This window comes from Molothrus ater, chromosome 2, assembly GCF_012460135.2.
Source record: "Molothrus ater isolate BHLD 08-10-18 breed brown headed cowbird chromosome 2, BPBGC_Mater_1.1, whole genome shotgun sequence".
Lineage (NCBI taxonomy): Eukaryota > Metazoa > Chordata > Aves > Passeriformes > Icteridae > Molothrus > Molothrus ater.
In genome coordinates this window covers 39,701,372-39,721,921 of record NC_050479.2, presented here as the reverse complement: position 1 = coordinate 39,721,921, position 20,550 = coordinate 39,701,372, and the positions used below count along the sequence as shown (strand labels likewise).

The following is a 20,550-nucleotide window of genomic DNA, read 5'->3' as shown; positions in this document are numbered from 1 at the left end:
TCCCTCTCCCCAGCTGGCACACACGGCCTCACTGCCCTTGGCCCTCAGTGTTTGCCAGCTAGAGAGGCTGAAACAGGCCAGCTGCACCCTGGGCTTCTCTTTTCTCTCTCTTTTTGCCTCCCCTTTGGAGAGCTTGTTGCCCTTCACATTTCTTTAAATGCACTTGTCCTGTCTCGATGAGTTTGTCTCCTAAAACTTCTTCAGGATTCCTGAGGCAGATGATGTTTCTTGGCAAACAGACGTGTTTGTAAAGAATAAGACAGCCAACTACAATTTCCAAAGGTGTCTCAGGAAGTTCATATTCTCTCTTTTCCAGGGAGCATTTACTTTCCGCGGGAGCATGATCGACATGCCATTACTGAAGCAGGCACAGAACATTGTTACACTTGCCACAGCCATCAAGAAAAAATGAGCTGGTAAATGAAGCTCTCGCCATGGGGCCCCAGTAGCTGTTTTAAAAGATGACTATAATACTTTGGGGAGGGGGAAGGGGGGTGTAAAATTAAAGACGTCAGGCTTAAACAGAAATTAATTTCCATTTTGCAGATCTGTCATAGTTTGCTTGCTGGAATTGCTAATTGCTAAAACTATTCCCAACTCAAACCACTGCTCACTCCTGCATGGCCCATGTTCTACTCATAGCCTGCAATGAAGTTACCTCATCAAATCTGTGACATCACAGTAATTACTGCAAATGTGGGAGTGTGACTTCAGGGAAAGAGAAAGGCAAAACATGAGCCCTGAGATCTGTTAAAAGAGCAGATGGAAACTAATTCAATTCTTTCTATTTCTTTCTGTGCTTCTTCCTGCTCTGATGCAGAACTCCTGGCAGAAAGGAGAAAGCCTCGAATAATTACGCACCAGTTGAAATAACTGAGATAAAAATCTTTACCCTGTGTGAGCTTTGCTTTCCCCCCACACTGGCCTTCTGTAAGTGTGCAACAGCCATTAAAAATAATGCTCCAACAATGCAGGGCTCTTGACTTTCTTCTCCTTTTTTTTAAAGCAGTCTCTATTCAGAGAGTTTCCTCCTGGAAGCGTCCAGCCCGGGAAGGGTTGGACGGCAATAAACTTGTAGTTTTTGGAGACACAATGCAGCAGAACTTGTGCATATGGTCTCGAGTCAGATTTACATCACATTAGGGATACGGCTACAGATCATGTGGGCTGTGTGGTTAACGGGCTTAGTAAAGCTGTTTTGAAGAGGTTAACCCAGCTTGTAGTAAGGGTAAATAAACATAACAACCAGGCATTGTCCTCTATTCAGCATGTACTCTTATATGGAGGGCTAAAGGGTATTGAAGCTGCAGAGGATCAACTTGTGGTTGCCAGAGGACTCCAATGAAGTTTGAAACACCAACAATCAGAGATTTTGTTTCTGTTCCTCATTAAATCATGAGCTTTTGTGCTCAGACTATGAACGACTGTTCTTTAAGAAATTAACAGAATGGGAAGTTTTAAACTATGCACCAACCTTTTCATGACCTACACAGCAGCAATGCTGCTGCACTTAGACAAACACCGCGGGGAAGGCTGTTCTGTTTATTTTAAATTGTAAATAGAAAACAGTTGTTTTTTAGTTTCATTTCTCACCGCCTCCATGGCCATTTCACGTATGGAGCCACAGTGCCTTATTCCTCCCGTTTCCCCGCTTAGTGTGTTTCCCCTCCGTCTCTGAGCAGCGCTTTCACTTATTTGGGGTTATTTTTGGTTTAATTAAGGGGAGAGGAAAAGGGGGGAGGGAGAACCCCACCATCCGGCCCGCGTGGATGCAGCGAGGGAAGGGAGCGCGGGGGCGGCGGGAGCGCCTCTCCGCGGCTCCCCCGGGAACGGCGGGGCCGGCCCGGCAGCGGCAGCGGCAGCGGCAGCGGGAGAGCCGCTCAGCCCCGTCCTGCTCCGCCGGGGCGGCCCCGGGAGAGCCCCCGCAGCCCCTGCGCGGAGTTCGGGATGAGCAGCCAGGGCCGACCCCCCTCTCCCCCTCCGCCGCCCGGGTCCCGTCCCAGGCGCTGCCGGGGCATCCCTTACAGCGCGGGGACCTCCGCGCTAATCTGATTAATTAAAGACTACCTGCTTATATTGCAGCTCCCCCTCATCCCCGCGCGTTTCAGGACACCCTCCGTTATTAATTCCAGGCTGACTAAATTACGGGCAGCGCTATTAAAACATTATCAGAACTAATGAGAAACAATTACTTAGGAGATGAGCTGGGACGAGCCGTGGCCGGGCACGCGTGTCGCTCTCCCCGCAGATTGCGTTAATAAATCATCAGGTGCACGGCAAGGCGGCGGCGGGGCCTGGCGCGGGGCACGGAGAATAAGACATATGAGATAAGGGTTGTTGGGGTTGGTGTTTTTTGTGTGAGTTGGCTTTTTTTCCTTTTTTTTTTTTTTTTTTTGGGGGGGGGGGGTATAATTTTTACATTAATCTCAATAGGACGCGTGTGGTGTAGATGGTTTCATTCCCTTGATTCCGCGCAGGAAGAGGGAGCGGGGGGGAGGGAGGAGTAGGATGAGGACGATTTCAAACACGACTGTCTTCATTGTTTTACCGAAGTCGGAGTGGCCAGGCTGAGCAGCCCGCGGGAGCTGCCCGGACCCGCACCCACGGCTCGCCCGCGCTCGGCGCCTCCTCCCCCCCGGCAAACACAAGGGATGGGAATATGGGAATATGGGAATACACTCTGCCGAGGTGTTTACGCGCCCCCTCCCTCCTCCGCAGCTGACTGCTGAAGGAACTTCGTGACCCGTACGCGGAGAAACCGAATATGCAAATAAATTGCTGGATATATTCCGATTTTTCCTTAAATTTCCCTGACACCCACCCCTCCAGCGGAAAATGCCGCTTCCTTTTAACAGCCTTAACGATTTTTGCTTTATCAAAAATAAAATCCGATTTATTTGGCTTTTCCGTTTACTTTCCGAAGCTCTCCGTGCTTTTCCGGCTTTATTCTTCTCCTCTTTCTTTCTTTTTCTTTCTCTCTTTTTCTTTCCCTCTGGTGCTAGGCAAGCAATTGATGAAACAAAACAGATTATAAGATTAGCAGCAGGATTTTGTGCATATTAATGATAGGGAAGGGCACCGAATGGGTTTGTAATTGCAGATCTTGCGCTTGGGATTGGGAACTGTAGCCCTGCTACAGCAAAGACCCCCCTGTGAGGTTTTCACATTGGAACTTAGGGGAAAAGTGAAAAAGTAATTACCAGAGCACAACACTGAAATGTTAAAGCACTTATTCTTTCTTTCAGCGTTCTGTTTTAAAGGGGGAAAACGGGCAAAATGGAAAATAAATTGCTTTCAAATAAGTAGGTTAGCACCTGAATGCTGGTGCGCATTTTCCCGGCTTTTTTTTTTTTTTTCCTTCTTCTTCTTCTTTTTTTTTTTTTTTTTTTTTTAGAATTCTAACAATTATTTAGCCGGGCATTGCCGACCATCCAAGCAGCAGAAAAGGGGGAAGGGAGGGCAGGGAGACCTCGGGAACACAGGGGTACTGCGCCTGTGAGGTTTGAAGCAAATATCTCCAGGAAAACTCTTCAGAGATGCCGTTGGAAATTTAGTGGGATTTTTCTGGGGCGTTGTTGTTTGGTTTGTTTTTTTTTTTTTTCTTTTGCTTGGTTTTGGTTTGGCGGGAGTTTTTTTGTTTTGAAATCGGGACTTGAAAGGAAAAAAGATTGCTTTGGTTTTCTCTTCGACACGAACATCAAACGGTATTTTAGCAAGGGATGCGTTTCACGCCCACAAATCCCTTACAGGAACGGCGTATTCCTCGCAATATCGACAAGTAACCTGACACTGAATTTTCACTCTTATTAAGGGTTTCTCCTTGTTTCTTAAGCTGCTTCAACCCCCTCTGAGCTTACTTTTCCTAAACTCCGGATTTTTGCGTTTCAAACCCAGTGCTCCTTCACGGACTTTTCTAATCCTTCTCTCCCGTGATTAACGGCCAGAGATGGTTTAGCTTTAATGGCACCTACTCGCGCTTATTGTTTTAATTCTGTTTTCAACGGAAAATCAATGTATCTGGTGGAAATTAGGCTTTGAAAACTTTTTTTTTACGAGCCAATAAAACGGAGAATCTGCTCCTCGGGCAGTAATTCCTGATTTTGAATTGGAGAAGGAGGGGGGTCGGGGGGGAAACCAACTTTGACTGCATTTCATCCATCCCATCATCCCATCCCTCCAACCCTCTTCTCCCACTTTCACCTCCCTCGGGTTCAGAGCACGGCAAAGTCCCGAGGCAGGGCTAGTTTATAACAACTGTTATAAAGGTTAAAACGCGGGAAGAAGGGAATGAAAGCTCGTGCGGGCAAGTCCACGATCTTCTCTTTTTCCCCATCGCTGCGGCTGGGGAGTGCGCACTCCGCGGAGGGAGCCCCGGCGGGGCAGGGGGGAGCACTGCGGGTGGCTTTGGGGTGCTCGGGTGGCTTTGGGGTGCTGGCACTTGCACCACGAGGTGCCCCGCAGACGGGAGGGGTGTCCTGTCCCCCCGGAGCAGATAAGCGGTGCCCGGGCGGCAGCAGGAAACTCCCGGAGCGCTCCGCACTGCCGCGGGACCGCCGGGCTGCGGCCGTGGGACGGACGGACGGACGGACGGACGGATGGACGGATGGTCAGTCCGCAGGGACCAGAACTGTCCCATGACTTCCTGGGCTGCTGCCAGGAGCCCTGGACATAGAGGAGAAAGGGAAGGGGAAGGAAGGTAGAAGGAGGAGGAGGTGATTTAATCACATTCATTACTCTGCCACAAAAACGGCCTCCTCCAGCCACCCTCAGAGCCACAGCATCCCTTCAGTGGGGACCAGGGTGCCCCTGGAAAGGCCACCTGCAGAGTGGTGCACACACACACTCACACACACACACATTCACACACTCTCACGCTCACACACACTCACACACTCACACACACAAACTCACACACTCACACACACACTCACACACTCACTCACACACTCACACACAAACTCACACACACACACACACACGCACACACACACACACACACACACACTCATACACACACACATTCACACACTCACACACACACACATTCACACACTCTCACACTCACACACACACACACACTCACACACTCACACTCACACACACACTCACACTCACACACTCATACTCACACACACTCACACACACACACAAACTCACACACACACACTCACACACACACTCACACACACACATTCACACACACATTCACACACTCTCACACTCACACTCACACACACAAACTCACACACTCACACACACACACATTCACACACTCTCACACTCACACACACACACACACATTCACACACTCTCACACTCACACTCACACACACACTCACACACTCACACTCACACACACACACAAACTCACACACTCACACTCACACATACACACTCACACACACACACTCACACTCCCACACTCACACACACACACTCACACACTCACACTCACACACACACACTCACACTCACACATACACACTCACACACTCACACACACAAACTCACACACACACTCACACTCACACTCTCACACTCACACACACTCACACACACACTCACACTCACACAAACTCACACATTCACACACTCACACACACAAACTCCAGCATGGCACCAACAATGCTTGCAAGGGACAGCACAGAAATTTGTGCTCTCCATTTCCGTCTCACCTTCCCTTCCCTCCCCCTCACCATCCCCACCTGGTCTTGTCCTCGTGGTGCTCCTTCAAGCCTCCCTTTGCCTCCCAGCACTGGCTGTCCCTCATGGGAACAGAACAGGGGCTTTCCTGGGCTGCAGGGAATGGGATGCACAGTGGAAATGTCCTGTGTATGCCACACTTCAAGCAGGGGAGAGATCAGACAGCCTCACTGTGCTTAGGGTTAGTACTTCCCCAATTCACTCTGAAGCTCCCAAAATGTCATATCAAAGCCAGTACCATAAGGTGATGCTCGGAATGATGTCTTCAGAAGTGCAAGAGGCCCTGTTTCTAAATCTGTTGTAGGTGCCCACTGCCTGCTGGCAACATTTGAAACTGATCATCCTGATGAGAATGAGGATTAATAAATGCCTATGCTACCTTCTTGGGCCTCTGTAATTTAAAATGTGATTCCATGTAGCTTTGGATCTTCTGTTTAGAATTTTGTTCCTACTTCTTCTAGTGCTGCTAATGGTATTAAAGCTGTGCTGTCATGCACAAACACCAGTTACGAATTTTCTGAGCTGAAGCTTGCTGAAGGTCTCTGTGTGACACATGCCTGCAATAACCTAGAATTATGGAAGATGTTCATGCTGCTGGGAAGACCTAGCCTAGGCTTCCAGATACCTGACTTCCTTCCTGGCCTGCTTTTGCAGTAGCCCCTAATACATTAAGTAGTGTTTGTGCTTGTCTGTTGCTCTATGGGATGCCACTGGAAGTGCTTTATGTTAACTCTCCATGTCCTGCTCTCCCTTAAAATGTAGCTTAGATACAGTTGGTAGTGCATGTATCTCTGCAAATCTGACCACCACTGACAGCCCTGCCTCCAGATTTGTCACCAAGAGGCCTCTGCTTGTACAACACAGAATTAAATACTTGCAAAATGAGAGGGAAACCAGTGGCAGTGGATGTGAAAGAGCTGTCTGCCTACATCATTGGTATTACTGAGTGAGAGCACAGGCCAGGGGAAAAATCACTTCCACCCTCCTCAATCATCAGCACCTGGGCCGCCAGCGAAGAGTTTGTGTTTTACTGTGAACTACTGGAGGAAGGTTCCCCAGCTCTGCGGTGCTTGGTGGGAATGCAGGGAAGAGCCTTGGTCTCTGCCCATGAGATGCCTCCAGAGGAGCTCACCCTGCAGAGGCTGCCCATCCCTGCCTGCCCTGTGTGACTTCTGGGGCACTGGTGAAAGCTACCTGCTCATTCGAAAGCATTCAGGCACTTCCAGCTCCACATCATGGCTCTGCTCAGAGACCACTTAAAATATGTAGTAGGGAGAGAAATCTGTTGCTTTCTTTTCAATCAGTTTTGAAAAACCAGTTCCTCCTGAAAGAAAAGGCCAGTCCTGTGCTAATGGCAGATCCTCTATTGGTGCAGTTCTAAGGTTTTGCAAAGAGGTGCAAAATGGAGAGGCAAGCTGTGTTAACTTACTTCACCATATGGACTAGTTGGTGTCTAACATTTTGTTGAATATTAAGAATATGCCATAATTTACAGAAAAAGGCAGGCAGTAAGTTCAGTAATAAAAGGTAAATATGTCTCTACATTGTGGCTATATTAGGAATTCTTTGTTTAATGTTTAACAAGCATTTTTTTAAGTGGGTATGTGAGGGTGATGTGTACAGAACACATTTACTGACAAAGCCTAAGGAAATGAGTATATCTTTGTGCCTAGGTTTTCCTAAAGCATGCACGTTCCTGAGTATAGGCAGACAGAGAAAATTGGAAGGCTGTCCCATTTCATGTGGAGGGGAGATGTAAAGACATGTGCTTGGTTCTTGGCCTTGCTCCCCCATCACTGACATCAGTTTGTGTCAAGTTTACCAAAAAACCCTGCTGCTGTAACACTCCATTTGAGAGGCAGGGGGGAAAAGGATAATAAACTTTTTTTCTTTTAATTGCTTCCCTGGCTATAAATTAGCATGCATTGGGCTATTTTTTTTAACGTGAACAAAAGCACAATTGACTACAATTGCTTAAGCAAGGCTTAGGCAAAAGTAGGAAGGGAGTTCTGAGCCTCAAGGCTCCCCTGTGTATTGAACCTGAGCAGGGGGAGGTCTTGTCTGTGCCCAGAAGTTGAAGGGCACCGAGAGCTACAACAAAACAATAGGGATTTTTATGTTTCACTGACTGTTTTTGCAGCTGCATCTTCCCCCCTCCTCCTTTCCCCCCATTATTTCATATGAGAACCAAGTATGGAAATAGAAGCCATGGCTTTCCCTCTGGATACAGTCAATGTGCATAAAACCAGGGCAGACATCAGCAGAGAGCTAAGGTTGGTTATAACTCAGCATTATGAGCAAAAGCAGAAATTGTTTTTCGCTTCTACAGCATATTTCATGTCTGCCAACACAGAAGTAAACACAGGGCTGAAGCCCAGCTGCATTGTGAGTTCAGTGTGCTCCTCTTTGCATCACTGAGGTTCCTGATGGCATTTGAAGAGAGGCTGGCAAAACCCACTGAGTTCTGCCATTACAGGTCTCCTTCCATGCTTTCCTCCCATTCAGCCCTGGAATATGTGGCAAACCACCTTCTCCCATGGCCAAAGCTCATCTGAGGGGATTTTTGTCCGGAGCTGTCTGTGGAAGCCCTTATGCTCTTTCTCCTCTGTTGCATCCAGTTAGCAGCCTGAACAAAAACCAACTCCAAGTAAAAGTAGATGGGCATGTAAAACAGCTTGCAAAGCAGATGTTAACAGAGATGTGGCCAAAGAGGTGGGGGAATTACTGCTAGAGAGCGGCTGAGAAAGGGCTGAGGAACGGGGGTGGAGAGGACAGATGCCTATTCCCTCATACCCTGCAGTGGAGTCATCCCTTGTTCTCTGCATCCATGAGCATCTTCGCTATTGTAAAGCAAGAAAGAATCTAATTGAAAGCCAGTTGCACAATGAGATGAGTTGGTAAAGAAAAGGGCTGAAGTTTCTCTAGAAAAGGCAGGTAAGGTAAGCATTTGCCACACGGCCTTTATGAGGGGGTAGACTAGGTGTCTACCCAAGGTCTTCTAGGAATTTTTTATAATGTAGCAAATCTTTGATGCTACAAAATGTACAGGGATGGAACGAAACAAAAGGATAAAGAGGACTCTTAAAAAATGAACAAGGATTGGAAATTTACTTTCTTACCCCTATATTTTTTCAAGCTGTTCTTGCATCTTAGTTTGCTGCCTAGATAGCTACACTAATGAACAGCTTCTCCCTTTGAAATTTTTTCTTTCTTTCTTTCTTTTTTTCTTTCTTTCTTTCTTTCTTTCTTTCTTTCTTTCTTTCTTTCTTTCTTTCTTTCTTTCTTTCTTTCTTTCTTTCTTTCTTTCTTTCTTTCTTTCTTTCTTTCTTTCTTTCTTTCTTTCTCTCTCTCTCTCTCTTCTCTCTCTTTCTCTCTCTTTCTCTCTCTTTCTCTCTCTTTCTCTCTTTTCCTTCCTTCCTTGCTTCCTTCCTTCCTTTCTTTCTTGCTTTTGACCTACAACACTGCTATTTAGAGAGATAAAGAAGTCCCTGTATTATTGCATGGACCCTCCCTGATTTATTCTATGTTCTTCCTAACTCAAGCACCTTTGTCTCAGGGCAAAGTGGTGATGGGCTGGAAAACCCATATTATGGTCTTCTGAAGGGCAGGTACCCTGCCTCATCCACTACACATTCACTTGCAGAGATATCTGTCTCCTGAGATACCTTCCCATTTCATTTATAAGGAGCCATGTGTGAAGGCCCCTCTCCCATGAGTGTGTCAAACCTCCCCCCATCCAGAAATCTGAGTAAATGCTGAAGGTGTGACCAGGCAGTTGTGACTTCCAGGGTGGGTTTTCTGACTGCATTTCGTGTATCAGTGACACAGCAGTGACTCCAGAGCACCAAATCCTTCAAGCTAAAACACCTTACTACTGCTGGTCAGGTTCTGAAGGTTTCTACATTCTTTAAAATGGGAGGGTTTTTAGTTTGCACCTTATTTTAAAACAAATTTACCCCAGAGGTAAATAATTCTCTTCTTATTGTATTATAGAATGGAACATTTGCAAAAGTCATTACAACCCTCATATTTGAATCAATATCAGACTAATATTCTGTTATCCAAAGTTGCCAGTTATTTTTTTGGCATTATTTTGGGTGATTTAAAAGTTGGTGTGTTCTTCACTGTTGCCATTAGAATTATATAAAGCATATTGTTTACAGAGCCGTGAAAATGCTTTAAAAGCAGCAATCGTCCAAATTGAAATTTATTTCATCCGAAAATGTCCTGAACATCCGGGTGGTAATAAACATCTTTCAACTGCATACAAACTGTGAATTGTATTTGAAATTAAATCCCCACATTAAAATCTGCATTGCTGAACCTCCCACTGGCAGCCACTGTTCTTCTGAATAGTGACATCTTCCCTGGCGCTGGTGGGGCCAGAGCTCTCGCACAGATGTTGCTGAATGGCTGCTTATCACTCTTCCCATACTGGGACTTTACAGCCACACATGCCAAAAAAGTACAAAGGATGCAAGGTGTGTGAGGAATACAGGGGGGGCACCTCAGATTTTGTAGCTATAGATGTTTTTGTCCTAACACACAAGGGTGGGAACTGCTTTATAAACCCCTATTAAAGCAGCATATTGCTGATGTCACAAATTATGTCATTTTTCAGCAAGCTGTTAGGTAGCAGCAGGATACTTAGAGGTCCCAATCTGAGTGCACAGCTTGAAGCCTCATCATCCATTGAAGTCAAGGAAATACTCCAGTCCCCTGGCCCTCTGTTTACAAATAATATATCAAGAATCAGGATGCCCACAAATGAACTTTTAGGCACTGAGCTAAAGGAAATATGTTTGTGAATGTGTATCTCTAGACATATATATATATCCATACTATGTATTAGTCTATTTTTGTATGTGCATTTGTGAGTAATGCAACTGAAGTCTGCAGTCTGACATGAGATTTTCTTTAAACCATCATTTTTCTTTATTCCTTGATATGCAGTGTGGATTCTTCATGACCAGTTTTGCACACAAAATCCCCACCAAAGTTAATCCACATCAAAAGGGGTATACCAACTACTCCCATTTTTCTCCTCTTTAAAACAGTGAGGGTATAAAAGACCTCTGATTTAACAAAAACTACATCGGAAGATATTTATCTATAATGGAGTTGTGCAAAATAAAATAGCAGAAATGTCTATATATTTACTCATTAGTACAGCAGAACAGCTTGTTGGAGGCTCTCCTCATCTCTTGGATAAACCATATTTACTCAAATACATGCTTTTCCCCCCCACTAGAGTGGAGTACATCACTGTGTTTTTCCAACAATTCACATGCACTTGGGAGACAGCAGCCTACGTTAGAAGACATGAAATACATAGTATGTGGCCTGAGGTTGCAAGACAGATGAAGAGAAGGAATTAAATCCAGAGCTGGCTGTGCCAAACCCATCAGTGGGTGCTTTAACCCCCCTCCCCATGCATTAGTGGGAGCTAAAGATGCAGTGTCAAGGCACAGCTTTGAATTGCTTGATTTTTGCCAGCGTGCTAACATCACTCCCCTGGCAGAATGAGGGCCCTGACAGGGAGATGGATTAGATGGCCAAACGTGGCATTTTAATCCCCACACCCTCTCCCTACACCAATTCCAGTATTTTGCTACTCATTTACTGACGTAGTTGGCGGTAACTTCCTCTACTGGAAATATTACAGGGTTGGATTAGCTTTTCCTCTGCAGCTATCCCTGATTTAATTACCACTGCAGCTATCCCCCACTATCTGCACCATAAATACTGTTGCTTACAGAAACATGATTACAGGATTAGAGTTATTGGGCCCCCGCCCAGACAAACGCAGTGACACAGCATAGCACTGGCACCTCCGAAAGCTGCACTGACCTCAGGCATCTCTACATCAAAGGCCATGGCCACAATCTGAGCTTCATTAGCTTTCAAGGCTGAAGTTACGGGAGCACTACTTCCTCAGCCACTAATGGGAAACATTCTCCTCCATTTGCTGTTGAGGTGTTAAAAGTTTCTCTTAACATCAGTTACTGAGCTACAGCTTCACCGGTATCCCAGTAAAATAAAAATGAGTTGTGGAGTGGGAGCTGAGCTCAAATTGAAAAGCTATGTTGGACATCCCTTGCTCAAAGAAAGGGCAGTCACCAGTGCAGGGATGCTTTGTGAGGGACTACAGGGGGAGGTGCACCCCAAATCCTAGACTGGGAACCATAGGGAAATTCCCACAGCTCCTGAAGGGTTTCATGTGGTTGTAACCAACTGTTTAATGATGGAGGTATGTGAAGGAGGCTCTGGTTTTCATTTGTAGGATGTGATGAGGGTGATTATGCAGCTAGCTGCAGCTCAGAGCATCATCAGGTCCATATCCACCACGAGAAACCTGTGATCTGTGGTGATAACTCCTCCAGCCCCCTGGGTGGATCTCAACCTGCCAAGAGCAAAGCTGGGGGGTAACATTTAATTCCAGAGGGAAAAGCTACTCAGCAAGGTCATAAAGCACTAAGTTGGACCTGACCGAATTTTTCCTTCTAGCATACATTCCCTATGTGGAAATTTCTCTGAAATTTCAGTATACATCCGTTTCCCTTTGCACAGCTGGAACATTTGTGTTTCCTTTGTCTTGTCTATTTAGATGATGCATTCTGGCATACAGGTCACCTCTTACTGTGTTTGCACAGCTCTAGCAAAGCAGTTTGGGGCTTGCAGTCATTTTTGCCATAATTGAAGAAACCAGGTAAGTGTCTAGGTGATGTGAAAGAAACACCAAGGTTTCATGACTCCATCCAGAAGGGGGACAAGATATTTGTTCCATGAAAATTTTTGAGAATGGTAGGACAAAGTCCACCACAGTGAGCACAGAAAAGCAGGAACTGGTTTTGAACAAGAATTAGGAGGCTGAAATACATAATTTGCATTAAAGAATAAGAATTGTTTTTTTAAATATTAAAAAAAAAGAAAGAAAGAAAAAGAGGAGAGTAGAATAGAGCTAGAGGGTTTACACTGAAGGGCCTGCTTTTCTTTTTTCAGTCCAGCTAGGCTTCTCTGGTGCTTTGCCTATGGGATTATAATTTCTACTTTTTGAGCTGGTGCTGGATAAAGTGGCTTGCCCATGAGCCTCCCAGCTGGGCCAGCTGGATAAGATGGGCTGGTCAGGTGCTGCCAGGGATAAGGCTATGGAATTACAGGCTGGCCTCTGGAGCTAAGCTGCTCCTTCTCCTCAGGAGGTAGGAAACTTTCCCAGGTCTGAGGAGCTCCTTGTGGCTCGAAGATTTCTGTGGAAGATATTAGCAGGCTCACATGCCGCCTTCAGAGTTTTCTCCAGCTTGTATGTTTGATAAAGCTTAGAAGCTTTCTTCAGCTGGCAAATTTAACTTAATCTCTTGGGTTTGTTCTGCCCTAAGCATTCTGTTCATGTTATCAGAGCTCATTTCAGTTTCCCAAGCTTAGGACTAGGTTAGGAACTGAGGCATGTTTAGAAACTAGACTAAGAAGAATTCTGCTGATTTTCAGCTAAGTACATTTTCACCACAGAGCTTTACAAAAAGGCATTTATTTCCTAGGAAGTTGTCACTGGATTTCTTCTTAAATTAAATTACTATCATTCAAAGAAATAGGAAATTCCTCCTTATGTGTACATTTTTCATGAATTACTGATTCTTTCCAGGCTTCCCCTTTCCAGGGCAGTGACCCCCAGCTCAAACACTGCAACAGCTCTCTGACCAGTGACGGCTTAACTATTGCAGCAGCAGCCACTGCTGTTTCTGTTACAGCAGAAACCCAAGCCCTTTGCTTTGCAAACCTGGCAAGTATGTGACGTTAATTGGAAGCACTCACTCCCTTTACTAAGATCAGGGGTGGTGTGAAGGCATAGGTTGACCCAGGGAAAGTAAAGAGGGCTCTTCTCCCTGTCATCACCAGGACCTGCAGCCCTTACTATCATTGCACATGACACACATACAGCTCTACAGTGATTTTCATTTTCTTTATTTCAATGGCTTTCATTCATCATTTTTTATAATTTTCATAATTTCCATTACTTTCTCACTTTGGGACAAAGCAGAGTGTGGAGCGTGGTACAGTTAAATGAACACAAAAAGGCTGAACAGTGGTAATGGGGTCCAGGTGAGAGAGTGGCTCTTTAGAGCTGGCACGTTCTTTAGAGGTGATGTATACCAGTTTCTGGTGTGTCAATAATGATTCTTGCTGTACTGATTTCAAGGTACTTAAGTCTCCGTTGAAGGGTCTAATCCAAAGCCGAGAAATGTGGACAGGAATTTTGTATTGAGAGGAGCCAAAAAAAGCAAAGTTTTAAAGATCTGGAAAAAAATATTTCTAAGATTGTCTTTATACAAGAAAATAAAATGGGTGAGGAAAACAGTTTTTCTCTTCTTCTGGCTTGCCAGCATGCTTTGATGGAAAACAGGGAGGTGATTTCAAGAACACTTGCTCCAGCCTCCTGTTCATAAGTAGCAGGAAGGCCTGTCAAACCTGTCAAACTCCTTGAGCTCCTGGGGTTTACAGACTTCTCTAACCTACCCCAAGCTAAACCACAATCCCATAAAGAAGCCTTTTCAGTAAAACATTCTGCCATTTGCCTGAAGCCAACATATCACTCATTAAAAAAAAAATATATTTCTCATTTGGAAACATCCCTTCCCTCTGTGCTCGCTCTCTCCTGGTGAAGCCCCGAGCAATGGCCTTGCACCATCAGTTTTTTGCAGAAATCTGCCACCACAGGGTGTGTCAGAGCCCAGAATCTGCAGTCCATACAGAAACCAAAGCCTTGCTGGTCCAAGGAGAGTCTGGTTTGGGTAAGGACTGCAGAAATGACCTGGCTTCAATCAGAGTTCAGGGTCAGTGTTGGATGGCTTGCATTCATTTCTGTGCCTTGCCTCTTGGCGGACTTCTCCGAGCTCCTTGACTCCAGCTAGCTGCCAAGGTGCATGGCCTACACTCTTTGCTAGAGATCTAGGAGAGACGTCCTGGCAGCCTGGCCTTTGCCCTTTCTTTCACTCCCTATTCTGCCTCATCCTTTCCCTGAAATTTGGTGTGAAAACAAAAGGTCTGAGATAATTGCGACCAGTACCAGCATTCATCTTCATGCTGCTCTCTCCAAACTCCCCTCTGTACCTGCTCTGCTGGAATATGGAAACATTCAGTGCCACAGATCCAAGATTCCAGCTGGCCATGGAACAAACCTCTGCAATGCTCAGGACCACTGCTCTGTTATGGTGTCTAATCCAGTGACAGAAATAAATAGTAGCCCCAAAAGTAAGGGCAGACATGAAGCAACAGTCATTTTGGAGGCATTTCTGATTTGTTTGAATGGAATTGCAGGACCACATTCTGCCCTGCTTGACCATGGGTTTGTCAGCTATTTCCCAAAATTATTTTGGGCTTGTCCCAACTGGCATATGTCTTTGGCAATTATCTGACTAGTTATATGTCAAATCATTTTCTTTGATTTATAGGTGGCAGATCAGAGGACAAGGCACCATATTTTTTTCATGTACTTGCTGAGAGCAACAGAATCACACTCAAAGTCCATCGTGGCAGAACCATAGCAACACCATAATGAATAAAACAGTGATTCCTCAATGGGAGCAAAATGTGTCAACTTCAAGCTGCAATTGATTCACAATATGGGAGGCACACTCTGGCAAGAGTTAAACACTCATCAGTACATGTATCATAAGGGCAGAGGGAGAGCAGAAGTAAATCTGTTGACAACACAGTAAACAATGATACCATAAAAACTAAAGCAAAACTTAAAACATACCCCAAAATACAGGTTTTGAAACCTGGCACTTAGTCTGTGCTATGAGCTGAAATCTTCTTTCATTTTACATCTGCTCTTACTTAGCAAACAGCTAAAAACTCTTCAGCAGAGGCTGCAATGTTCATACTGTGTGAAAAAGGATCAGTACATGGACAATATTGTAATTGTTGTTGTCCAGAATGCAAAATATGAAAACAAAGTTAAAAGGAGAGAGAACCAGCCTAACATACTTCCTTAGGACCTAGAGCTACTGACTCCATAATTAAGCCCCTTAATAGACACAACCAGACATGTGACAGGAAACATGAATTAATCTTCAGTTCATTACCCAAGTTCCCGTGGACTGGGACCTCTCCATGGCAGAGGAACACACACGTTTTGAGGTAATACTCATGCACAACCATGGATTTTATCCAGAAGTGGTGCATAGCCCTATTTATTAACAAACACAGACAACTACTGTAGTTGTTGATTTTATAAATGTACTTGCAGGAAAGAATAGAAATGTAGCAAGAACAATGGACAGAAATACTTAAGATGCTCTGACAAAAAACTCCTGCCTTGTCTTGAAGCTCTTTTCCTTTATGCTTCATGATTTTGTTACTTAAGCACGACCACTGTAGTTCAGGATGAATAATGGCCAGCAAGCCAGGAATCCTGTGTCCAAGGGTGTGTCCTGGGCTCCCAATGAAAAGGATGAAAACACAGACACTTCCAATGCACTTCCACAGCCTACTCACCTCCTCCATCTGTAAAGGACAGCGAGATACCCCAGCTCATTGCACTGCCTCAGACCCTGCACCAACCCTGATCTGTGTTTTGTAAGGGCCAGAGTCCTTACAAAAAGTTCACATAACAAGTAATTAGGATAAACCATCTATCATCTGGGACCTGAGCAACTCAGATGAGTAGTCAGTCAGACCCACTCCTGTGGCAGTCTGTGCTTTGGGTGTTAGGTCACATTTTTTGGTATAGCCAAGCTTGGAAAGGTACAGGGGAAAGTTGGAAAAGTGTTCATAGTTCCGATAAAACAAGCAATGTCCTCAAAATTGTATTTACAAGTAGCCAGTACTTTGCCTCAGTTTTATGCATGTCCTAAAACTGAGGATTGTCACACCAGAGGGCTAGGGGGAGGCAGAACAGATCCCAGGACTGTTCACTTTGTCTGGGAAAGAGTTGACAGGATACACAAAACCAATGCATGTTGGAGGCAGCCATGTTGGCTTCTGCTCCACTGTAAAGAAAAATGTTTGCCACATGGAATCAGAAAACATTGGCAGGAAAATAACTTTAATTTCCAAACCTGAAAAAGAGTGTTGCAAGCACTAAAAAAAAAAAAAAATTAAAAAGCAGGGAAGGAGGAGAGTAACATTCACCTGGACTCTCTGATTATATCTTCAAACTCTGACCCTATGATGGGCACATTTAAAGAAATGAGTTTGTGAAAGAGATCTTAACAGTGACTTCTGAATGTAAGATGGGGAAAAGCATGTGTACCCATCACATGTGGGCTGGGACGAGGATAAACAGATACTTTTTGGAGGAAGGCAATGCAGCTCTCCCATCCCTGTTACCAGCACAGAGACGTGGCTAGCATTACAAATGTGTGCATGTAGTTATATACACGTATTGGAAAAGGCAGTGGAAGAAGTCCCAGCTATAACATGCACTCTGCAAACATCCAACCTTCTACATTTCGCATTATTTACACCTTGAGTCAGCTTAAAACTCAGAAGAAAGACAAAAAGCATATTTATTTCTAGTCAGTGTCATCAGAGAGTGGCAAAAACCTTTTGAGACATTTTGTCTCATCTACAACCTCCCATGCCTGTTGTCATTTGCCTCCTGAGCCTAATGGAAACCTGCTCTGGATGGTCTGTCCTTTGTTATTCTTTCAATTTCCTTGTCTTTTATTTATTTCCCTTGCCTCTCAAGAGCCATTCAGAGGTCCCATTACTTCCTGCTGGCCAGGGAAGGCTATGAGAACAAATAGTTACATTGGATTAAAATACACACACTGTCACAAGAAAAACAGAGGGAAGGGGGCAAGGGACTTGCTTAGCAAAGGGTGGTGGAAGTCGTGGGACAGAGAGCTGCCAGAAATATTAAAGCAGGGTTTTATGTCAAGACTTCTTTTAGCCATGATCTCTGCAAGGAACAGAGCATCTGAATTCTAACTGTGGTAGTGCTGCAATTTGAACCTGCATATATTGAATTAGTTCAATGTTTCCTTTGGATTTTAAATGAAAGTGTGTTTGAAATAATGCAAATTACAGGTTTTGGCAGTGTGGATTCTCCTGGTGCTGGAGGGGCCAGTCACTGCTACAGCAGGAAGAGGAGAGCTCTCACACAGTGTGCTTCTCCTCTGCAGCAAAGAATTCACAGAATTCACAGAAAGGCGCTACACCGACCACCATCCTAGAGGAACACGGGACAATTGCCAGAACCATGGACAGCATTAGCCCCCCATCTCCAGGGCAAATGAACCCTGTGGTCCATGCTTGACCCAGGCAACAGCAGATTGTATCTGCTGCATTTGGAAATTTTCCTTTCTATCATCTGTTAAAAAAAATATTAGCAGGTGCCGAAAATTGCGGCCTCCAACCTTGAGACCAAGAGCCAAAATACCAGAGGGGGAAAAGTCACTTCTAGACAACCACCTGACTCCAGAGTTGGATGAGCCAGAGAGACAATCTGCTGCTATGGGAGATGCCACATCAAAGGAGGGAAGTGGTAGCACCTCCTGCAATTAGTTTGGGTTTTGGTTGTTGGTATTTTTTTGAAGCTACAAGTGGCAAGGGCCAATGCCTTGCCTCTGTGAAGTTATAAGCCTGATGATCCTTTCTGGTGCCCTAAAAGAGTTAGACCAGCTTGCATCTGATCAAAAATGGTTAGAACACCTGTGCACCACCCAGAATAACAAACTAGTCATCTAACATTACCTGTGTAAATGGAACACTGCTATGTATGCATATCTCGGTGAACACAGGAGAATAAATTCTTATGTGCAATGCAATCACACACACACTGGTATAAAAATGGGCTGATATAAAATAAATATGCATATAGCTATGCCTTTGCCTATTCCAGCCTCCAGGTTATAGCATTGCCAATGTGTTGACATAAAAATGCAGTTTTATGGATCACATCTCAATAGGAATGTGTGAAAAGGGATTTTGTTTTGGCTACAGCTCGGTCTCTTAATATAATTATAATTACAATTTTTACTACTACTACCACTACCACAGTGAATTGGGAGCCCCCTTGGTTCTACGTGTGGTACAAATAACAAGAACAAGCCTGACCTAAAAGACAGGACAGCTGAAAGAGGGACAGACACAGCACAATTATCTCCAGGACGGAGTAACAGGACAGGAGGCTGATGTAGGATTCAGCTCTCTTAAATTCCAGTCCCTGGTGTGCCCTGGGTCCTCTCTGCCACAACTTCATACACGGCTTTCTCAGAGAAGAAAAGGGGGGGAAATTACTTTATTCGTGCAATGGGGGGAGTGGCTTTTGTTACAATTGGTGAGGCTTTGCTCGGTGTTCCCGGTGTTTTTGCAGCAGAGATGGAGTTTAGAGTGGTGAGGGTTGTACTGTGTGTCCAGGGCTGGTGGCTGGTGGCCTTGGCTGCACCTGGCCAGTTTCCCTGTGACACTGTGGCCACCACGGTGGCAGCTGAGCCACAGAGGTAGCAGCTGGCTCAGGTCACAGGCACACTGACAAATATGTGGGGGCAAGAGCCAAGCAAGCATTTCTTTTCTTCTTTCTTTTTTCACCTACCTGCCTTTATTAGGGCCATAGTGAGAGTCATTGTGCTTTGTTTCAGCCTGAAAATCAGAAATATCTCTCCTTGACAGTTTGTCAATATAAAAGAGTTTTTTAAAAAACCCTCCAAAGACAAAAAAAATTCACTCTGAGTGCAATTTTGGCATTTAGCAGATCTCTTGCTGGTCCATGCTGGGTTCTGCTGGGTGCTTTATGAAAAACCCTCTAAAAGTGCTGCTTTCTTTCTGACAGTGATCTTAATCACAGGCACACAGCCCGTGCAGCCAGGAAGCATCCCCACCACAGCCATTGCTCCGCACCAGCCACGCATGTTCTAAGGTAGCTCTTTTCTGCCAGCTCTGGCGCTCAAAAAATGAAATAAAAGAGAATAAGAGCATGCCTTCCCCTCCCCAAAAGGAACATTTTGAAAAAAAGGGGCAGAAAATGCGACATGAGCCTCTCCAGTAAACGCAGTGGGCTCAGAGGCCCAGGAAAGCTGTCTGCCAGGAGGCCAAATGGTTTGCCTGCAGCTCCAGAAAAAAGAGACATTATATTTGTTGAAATCGTTTAAAGAAAACAAAGGATGACTGCTACATGGCTGCTCGTGATCGTCTGGAGCACTGTGCTGTTGTGGGGTATTTCTGCCAACCAAATGGCAGCAAAATGCCAGTGTGTGGAGCAGGGCTGCACACAGGGATGCCTGCGGGACCAGCCCCGGCAGCCCCGCACACAGCACCCAGCCCCGGGGAAGGGAGGGTGTCCTGCTCATTATCTCCATTTTACAGGTGTTGAAAGGGAGGCTGGGGAGATTTGCCACCAAGGGGATCTGTCAGAGCTGGGATTAGTGGTTGTGTAGCCCAGCTCCCAGCCCTGTGCACAGACCACGTCTCCTGGAGCAGATCTGGAGGAAGATTTTTATTTCTCGCACACAAGAGAGAAAAGAAACACCTTCCAGCTTCCACTAAGGGAATTCTTTCTTCCTGCCAGTGCTGTGTTGATTTGTCTTAAGGCCAATGTTAGTATTAGCTGAGTTAGAAATCCATATTGTCAATTAAAACTTTACATCATGCCAGAGAGACCCTAAAGAAGATAGGCTTTCAGAAGCAAGAATAGCCAGGTCTGCATAAAGATGATCAGCAACAAGAACCACCATTTAGGAAAACTTGTAAATGGTCCTGCTCTGCTAGCTGTCCATGTAGTCACAAATATGAAATTATTTGCATGTATGCCACTAAAAAAAACTACACTACTCCAAAATACTTCTGCTTTGGACTTCCTCTTCCCAGCCATCCAGCATCAATCCTGCTCTGAAACCCTTCAATGCC

The 20,550-nt window shown here is 45.1% G+C and overlaps 1 protein-coding gene and 1 long non-coding RNA gene across 4 annotated transcripts in view; one reads left to right on the top strand and one right to left on the bottom strand.

Moving 5' to 3' along the window:
- Positions 1–969, top strand: part of CLYBL (citramalyl-CoA lyase) — a 166,373-nt gene extending 165,404 nt beyond the window's left edge. Inside the window, exons 8-9 of one of the 3 annotated variants that reach the window (XM_036406898.2) lie at positions 317–416; positions 821–969. In XM_036406898.2, the coding sequence (XP_036262791.1) occupies positions 317–412 (96 nt within the window). In that variant the 3' untranslated portion in view covers positions 413–416; positions 821–969. Of the gene's footprint in view, positions 1–316; positions 417–546 lie in introns of those variants that run through there. The other 2 variants (XM_054518510.1, XM_054518511.1) reach the window with 2 other exon arrangements.
- LOC118701932 (uncharacterized) overlaps positions 1–20,550 on the bottom strand; it is a 73,707-nt gene that overhangs the window by 45,648 nt on the left and 7,509 nt on the right. The gene's annotated exons all lie outside the window — the stretch shown is intronic.